Source organism: Oreochromis aureus, linkage group 19 (assembly GCF_013358895.1).
Source record: "Oreochromis aureus strain Israel breed Guangdong linkage group 19, ZZ_aureus, whole genome shotgun sequence".
NCBI lineage: Eukaryota > Metazoa > Chordata > Actinopteri > Cichliformes > Cichlidae > Oreochromis > Oreochromis aureus.
Genome location: NC_052960.1, coordinates 14,673,089 through 14,680,707, shown reverse-complemented (window position 1 = coordinate 14,680,707; position 7,619 = coordinate 14,673,089). Strand labels below are relative to the sequence as shown.

Sequence of the window (7,619 nt, the reverse complement as noted above, 5' to 3'; positions counted from 1 at the left end):
TTGTGGCATTTGCTTCAAAAAGTTTGTGTCTCTTTCTAAACTCGCAAAGGATTATGCTGTCCACACAGGACAGAGGCCACTTAGATGTGGCATTTGTGGCAAAGCTTTCACGCAGACTGGACATGTCAGAAAACACCAGCTGACTCATTGTCAAACAAAATGTTTACTTTTAGTGTAACAATGCTTGTATTTATAATGGAAAAAAAACTTGTTTTGTTTGGTATTTGGCTGTGTTTCGTATCATTTTCTTTCATGTATTGATGTGGTGGAAAGTCATCTTTTGGGTGCCCCCTTTAGGGTCACCATGGTGCATCATCTGCCTCCATCTCATCCTATCTCTAGGATACTCTTCCGTCACACCAGTCCTCCGAATGTCCTCCTTCAGTGCATTCACGAACCTTCTCTGTAGTCTTCCTTTTTCCCTCCTGCTTGGCAGCACTTTATTCAATATCCTTTGATCAAATATCCACTCTTCTTTGCGCATGTACATTCACTTGAAAATAGTCTATTTTGTTACGTGCTCCATCACTTTTTTTAAGCAATTAATTTTTCTTGCGTTGTCGCCAAAATAAAAAGCTGATTTAACTTTCCCAGCAGTTTCTACACGCAACATTTAACTTGTATTGCCAACAAATACGAAACCGGAGGGTACGGAACGGATTGCAAGCTTTCGTAATTAGGGGACGGTTTTAGCGACGTACCTTTTCAGGAAGTTAGTCGCACGCAGCGCGTTTGATTGTGGAGGTACATAACCAGCAGTCCGACGGCAGTTACATTCATGCTGAAATAAAAAAAATAAAGGTTAGTGAGCTAAATTCTGGTAACGTTATACCACTGAACTGGAGGTACTACTGAACGACTACCGAGTCAGTTGTGTCTAAATGCTACTAATTAGCTATATCATCTCATTGAGAAGGCTAACAGTTACTAATGTCATGTTACTACTTTGTGAACTCGTAACTCTTAAATTGATTTTAATTAAAGTACAGGAAACTCAGTTAGTTCGTGGTTGTAACTTCACATCCTAGTTTACTTTTTAACCGAGATTGTGAACTTTCTCAACAAGAAATTACCCTATATTCGTCTAGCTATCGTATATTTACAAAGCCTCAAGTTGAAAACAGATACTTGTATCAGTCGATACTTTAAAACAAATGATTTCTGCGCTTTTTCTTCTTCTTCTCACAGTCGTCATTTTATTATGGCCACCATGGAGAAAGAAACCCCTGCTAAAAAGGCTGCTACTCCGTCTGTATCCCAGATAAATGCGGAATATGTCACGCAGGTAATCACATCACTTATTTTCTGCATATGTGGTTCAGTACTGTGTTGTGAAGTTTTTCCATGAAGATTAAAAAAAAGTGTCCTGATTTTATTTTGTTGCATTCTTTCTCATGCTATAAATAAAGACATAGCTTTGTATGGGCTAAGAAGATAGGACAAATGGCTGTAACTATGGCATATGTTCAATTAACAATTTGTTGCATCTTCCTTGTTTATATTTAATACCATGTGTGATTTTCACATTTCCCCTTTTCAGTTGGCTAACAAATATTGGGCGCCTCATGCAAAGAATAAACTACCTTTTGACCCTAAGGTGAGTTATTTGCACTTTTGCAATTTAGAGGTGTTGGTATAACTTTTATTAGTGATAACCAGTCACCAGGGCTTTTGGCAAACAGTGTGACATTCAGTGATGAGAATTGGCACAGTTTGTGCTTCATTATAATGCAGTCCTTATAATTTGGATCAAGTTCAAACAAAAATAAAGTGAACTAAGTAAAGGTTGATATTGGAACTGCTTATTGGCCTAATTGTTATTTTAATCCTTGGTATCAGCCCAGACTGGGTGTGTTGTAAAGTTTTGGTCATGTTGTATCTAATACAGATTGATTTATCATTTATCATATAGTTTCAGATAGTAAGTCAAGTCAGCAAACTAGCAAGCACATGTTTGTTAACACTAAATTTCTCTATGTTTTTATAATGCTTTGAATGTTCTTTGTGGGGGGGGGTTTAGGTGATGGAAGATGTTTACGAGAAGGAGATTCTCAACTCCAAGTAAGTGAATTTTGAACTTTTTTCCCCTATGAAACACTTAAAAAAAATATAAAGAACATATTTCACCGTTCATTGTTTTTGAGTTATGCCCATTATATTTTCAGATTTGCCATTAGGAAAATTATGCTGCTTGAATTCAGGTAAGTTATTTCTACTGGAGTTTCTTTATGTCATCATTTAAACAGTCACTGGAAAAACAGTGATTTGACAACACTACTTGCTGCATGGATATTAATTTATTATTTCTAATATTTCAGCCAATATCTTGAAAACTACCTGTGGGTGAACTACACTCCAGAGGTTTCCAGCAATGCCTACATCATGTCCATTTGTTGCATTGTCAATGAGAAGTTCAGAGAAAATGTTCCAGCCTGGGAGGTAAAACTAATTAATTTAAAAAAAAAAGCAGTTGAAGTTTAGCTTAATTATCATTAAATGTTGACTATATTTGATTGTGTTTGCCACAGCTAATGCAGGAGCTCAGCTTTTTACATTTTCTGTTGTTTGCTGTGTTTCAGGTGTTCAAGAAGGAACCACGCCATTTTCCATTTTTCTTCAAATGTGTGATGGAAGCCGTTCTGGCAGATGAGCAGGCTGGTCTTACTCTGAAGGAACAAACTGTGCTTCTGGTCTTTATGGACCACTGTTTCAACAGTCTGGTGTGTACCACTGCACTGATATCTTATAACTAAAGATCCAGAGAAGTTAGAGTTATTCTACTACCACAGTGATGTCTGTTTTTGTGCCTGTGTTAGTGGGAGTTGTCAGTTTATATTTTAAAGATAGTATTTACATATTATAAAATGACATCTATTCAAGCCAGGTTAGTGTCTTAAAATGTAAAGCCAATTACATGACAATTTAAATAATACAAATTAACACACTTTCTTACACCATAATGGAAGCAATGTCAGCAATCAGCATACACTAATCGATCATAACATTATGACCACTGACAGGTCAGTCAAATATCACTGATTATCTCTTCATCATGGCACCTGTTAGTGAGTGTGATATGTTAGTGAGCAAGTGAACATTTTGTCCTCCTAGTTGATGTGTTAGAAGCAGGAAAATTGGGCAAGCATAAGGATTTGAGCGAGTTCGACACGGGCCTAAATTGTGCTGGCTAGACAACTGTGTCAGAGCATCTCCAAAACTGTAGCTCTTGTGGGGTGTTCTCAGTCTGCAGTGGTCAGTATCTATTAAAAGTGGTCTAAGGAAGGAACGATGGTGAGTTAGTGACAGGGTCGTGGGTTCACTGATGCATGTGGGGAGTGATGGCACCGTGTGGTCTGATCCAAAAGATGAGCTACTGTAGCTGGTTCTGATAGAAGCTTGTGAGAATACACAGTCCATCGCAATTTATTGTGTTTGGGGCTGCATAGGCACAGACCAGTCAGGGTGCCATTGCGGACAACCAAAAGTAACATCATCAACTGGACGACAGAGCAATGGAATAAGGTGGTCTGATGAATCACATTTTCTTTTACATTACATTTTCTTTTACATTCCATGCATGGCTGGGTGCATTGCTTACCTGAGGAACACTGGGCACCAGGATGCACTATGGGAAGAAGGCAAGCCAGCAAAGGAAGTGTGATGATTTGGGCGATGCTCTGTTGGAAAATCTTGGGCTCTGCTATCTGTGTGGAAGTTACTTTGACATGGACCAACTACCCAAGCATTGTTCCAGACCATTTAGGTGCATTCATGGAAACTTATGTTCTCTGATGCCTATGGCCTCTTTCAGCAGGATAATGTGCTCTGCCACAAAAATGGTTTAAGAATGGTTTGAGGTGTTGGCTTGGCCTCCCTATTCCCTAGATCTCAGTCCAGTTGAGAATCTGTAGGACATGCTGGACAAACGTGTCCAATCCATGGAGGCCCCACCTAATACCCACAGGACCTAAAGAGTCTGTTGCTAACATCTTGGTCCAAAATACCACAGCATACCTTCAGGGGTCTAGTGGAGTCCATGCCTAGACAGGTCAGGGCTGTTTTGGCAGCAAAAGGGGTACCAAAATAATATTAGGCAGGTGGTCATGATGTTATGCCTGATGTACTGGTACTGGCAAGATAAGTAAGAATTAATGCAATTATCTTTACTGTCCACTAGATGGCAATAACAGACAAGGCAGGTCAATTTAGGTGATCTCCATCTGTATCCTCTGCAGTTGCATTAAACCACAGGGAAGCACTGCAGATGTTTCACTTAAAAATGTGCTGTGATAGCCTGCTGCCCTTTGATTGTATCCCATAAAGGCCTCTAAATATTTTAGTTGGAGACTCCTATTAGGGATTGAAGTATAATAATTTTTTTTTTAAAGTATAATGCACAATGCATTTTGACTACCCCCACCTCCCACACTTAATCTTCCCTCATTTTTTTCTTTCTCTCTCTCTGCACTTTCCTCCCAGGAGGTAGATTTGATCAGAGAGCAGGTGCAGCAGCTCATCTCTCTGCCAATGTGGATGTGCCTCTTACCAGTAAGATGTCAAACTATTATCTTAATTAAGAAGCTGTGGTGTTTATTGGCACACCAAGTAATGTTTGATAATTCTAAAGGAATGAATTGCTTCCTTGCTATGAGACTAATCCCTCTTTACACTGATTTGTTACTCATTTGTTTCTGTCATTTTTACAGTCCAGACTCCAGCACGAGCTGAAGAAAGTTCCAAAGCTGCAGAAGTTCTGGAATCTAATCAAAAAGAAATTTGATAAGATGGATGCTGACGCAGCTGAGCAGTAATGATATTTCCTTTGCTTGAGTGTTCAAAGAAATCTATCCAGATTTAGAGAATCTGTTTCTAGGTTGTTCTGATTTACTTTCTTCGTGTTTCCTCAGGGCAAAGAAGGAGAGGACCTTCCTCTCGGCTCTTATTAAAAAGTTTCACGGAGTTCTTGCGTCAATTCCACCAACAGGTAAAAAAAAAGCTTGTATATCTCTTGGGAAATACCTCTACACAACAATTTAATATGGACTTTCTTAAAAATCTTTACGTCCTAATAGTTTTTAAAAGGGTTTTATAGAGCCCAGGTGACTGTCTCTAGGACTTTCACCCTAAATAATTTGTCAGATCCATAAATCTCAAAAGCATAAATGTGTGTAAGCAATGTCTTTGTAAAATTAACAGATGCATCTATGTGCATGGCCCTCTTTTATAAATCTTAGTCATAGTAAGATTGTACTCACATGCACAAGCTTTGTTTCCACTCTGGTATTTATCCATAAATATACACTCCTTTACTTAATCATTTGCATAATTAAATGCTGTTTGCACCTTGAGGTGACACAGCAGTGAAATCAACAGCAAACAGAAGCGCTGTTTCACTGTAACTAAGAGGCGGAGACATTGGAGAAAAAGAAATGTGTTCTGTTTATTGAATCATGGTTTAAAGTAAAACTACTGAACTGAGAAATGCAAGCCAGATGAAAAAGTGGACTTGATTTGCTATACAAATATGAAAAACATGAAAAAAATTACATTTCTTTATAAATACTAGACACCACATGGTACGATATTGTCACAATTTATTTTTGTTATTTTTGTTGCAAAATGAGTCAAGCATGCCAACACTGTCACTAAAACCTGCCATAAATGTTGCCAAAGTTGGAGTCGGTCTGCAGTTGAATGGGAGTCAAGTTGTCAGTTACATGCAGTCTGTTTCTGATAATACAGCAATTAACTGCAATAAACTGGAAAATCACATATCTGTTGCTTTCTGCATCGACATAAATTCCAATTTAACTGTTACTTTTGTGCTTACGAACCCTTTTGTTCTATTAGCAGCATAACCAGAATACAACCAGCTGGCAGCCAGTTGAGTAGAGCTCCCTTGAGTTGTACTCAGTGACAAAAACTCATTCAGACTGACAGCATCAAGTTGATTTGTCTACATTTATCAATTAAATAGCAATTATTTGCAAACCTTTGACAATCTAGGACATGTCCAGTGTTGGATGGTTTTTCAGTTGAGCTGATTTAATTAAGTTTGCTCAGCTAACTCAAGATGGTGGTGCATGAGATGAGTCTTTTTGTTTGTAGCATTCCCAGAGTGTTTTAATTCATTTAATAAAATATTGAGAATTTGGTGTTAATACAATTTTGCCACAAAGAAAATGCGATTCTATGCTGTATCGGTGTGTGTGAAAAGCAGAAATAGCTCATTTGAAACAACATAATGCATTATGGTTTCCAGCTATCCTTTCTTCTGTCTGTTTCTTCTCTCTTGCCTTGATGCAGTTTTTCAGAAGAACAGATGAGATTTTAGTGTTTAAAGGTCAAGGTCATTATGACCTCAAACGCATGAATTTGCTGACTATAACGAAATTCCACACAAAAGTCTAATAAGATAAAATGCTCAACTAATGCTTTTTTTTAATACTCAAAAGGTCAAAGGTCGCTATGACACTGTAATGTTCTGCACAAACACCCTTCTAGTTTTTTACTGAATGCCATGTCTCAGGAGCAGGAGTGAAATTTGTGAGCATATTTAACATTTGATCAGATACTGGATTGTCTTCATATAATGTTTGTGCGTTATATGAGTCTAGATAGAAGTGGATTTAAACTGTTGCCAGTTGCAGCACGCCTTTTCTTTCTTTTCGAGTCGTGCAGCTGCCCAAGGAGGATGTGCTCCAGCTGCCACACAGCCAACGGCGCTCACCGCTATGTTGTAATGCAGGCCGACACACAGGCCCCCCACCTGAATGCTAAAAACAGAATGTGTGTATTCGTGTGTTTAGATAGAATCAAACCTGACAGATTAGATCAGAATCTAAAACCCAGTAGGATCCACATCACTCCAATACTTACTGCATGGCTCAACTTCTAAGTGTACACACACACTTACACACCAGCATTCCTAATGAGAGCTGGGGACCCAGCATGCTGCTGTGCTAACCGTGCAGCATCTCGTAGCGAGGCTCACACACTCAGCATGGTACTTTGGCGTTGTCCATATGCGTTTGCTGTCCTCCTGTCCTTGTTGAAAGCTACACATCGCCCTCTACAAAGTTACATCTAATATTTCCTGTCTTTTTTGGGTTTGACTATTCATCATATTTTATCTTTTGCTGTGAATGTGGATTTCCTGAGCCAAAGTTATAACCTGAATTATGCCCTCTTATTTTCCACAGGGCCTGCATCCATGGACCAAGTGCATTACTCCGAGAGATTCATAGAACTCATGATTGATTTGGAGGTAAAGCACAACCTTTTTAATCATACATTTCTCAGCCGTGTTATTTTTTTTTTTTTTTTATGTTGAGAGATAATGCATTCATTCTTAGACTTGTTTCTATGGGACTTTCAGTACAAGGGTAGTTCTACAGTACTTTTGTAATCATGATATCCTGATGAAGGAAGCAGTCTAGACTTCATTTTCTGCAGATCTCATTTGTTTGTCTTTTGTCCTTCACATTTATAGCTAACTCATGTCATCAACAGTCACTGGATAAATGTTCTGCATCAGCTTTGCGCTCTGTGCTTCTCTCTTTCCTGTCTGCAAAGCTATGCACTATTTGAAGCAGTAGTCTGATCATAGTATGAGAGGT

General features: G+C 38.5%; 1 protein-coding gene across 2 annotated transcripts in view; it reads left to right on the top strand.

Annotated features, from left to right (window-relative positions):
- The first annotated feature begins 690 nt into the window (after window positions 1-690).
- Window positions 691-7,619, top strand: part of aqr (aquarius intron-binding spliceosomal factor) — a 46,425-nt gene continuing 39,496 nt past the window's right edge. For both annotated transcript variants that reach the window (XM_039603335.1, XM_031747167.2), the window contains exons 1-11: window positions 691-801; window positions 1,189-1,285; window positions 1,541-1,597; window positions 2,021-2,061; window positions 2,166-2,201; window positions 2,319-2,439; window positions 2,580-2,720; window positions 4,480-4,548; window positions 4,707-4,807; window positions 4,908-4,984; window positions 7,203-7,267. In XM_039603335.1, the coding sequence (XP_039459269.1) occupies window positions 1,202-1,285; window positions 1,541-1,597; window positions 2,021-2,061; window positions 2,166-2,201; window positions 2,319-2,439; window positions 2,580-2,720; window positions 4,480-4,548; window positions 4,707-4,807; window positions 4,908-4,984; window positions 7,203-7,267 (792 nt within the window). In that variant the 5' untranslated portion in view covers window positions 691-801; window positions 1,189-1,201. The remainder of the gene's footprint in view (window positions 802-1,188; window positions 1,286-1,540; window positions 1,598-2,020; window positions 2,062-2,165; window positions 2,202-2,318; window positions 2,440-2,579; window positions 2,721-4,479; window positions 4,549-4,706; window positions 4,808-4,907; window positions 4,985-7,202; window positions 7,268-7,619) is intronic.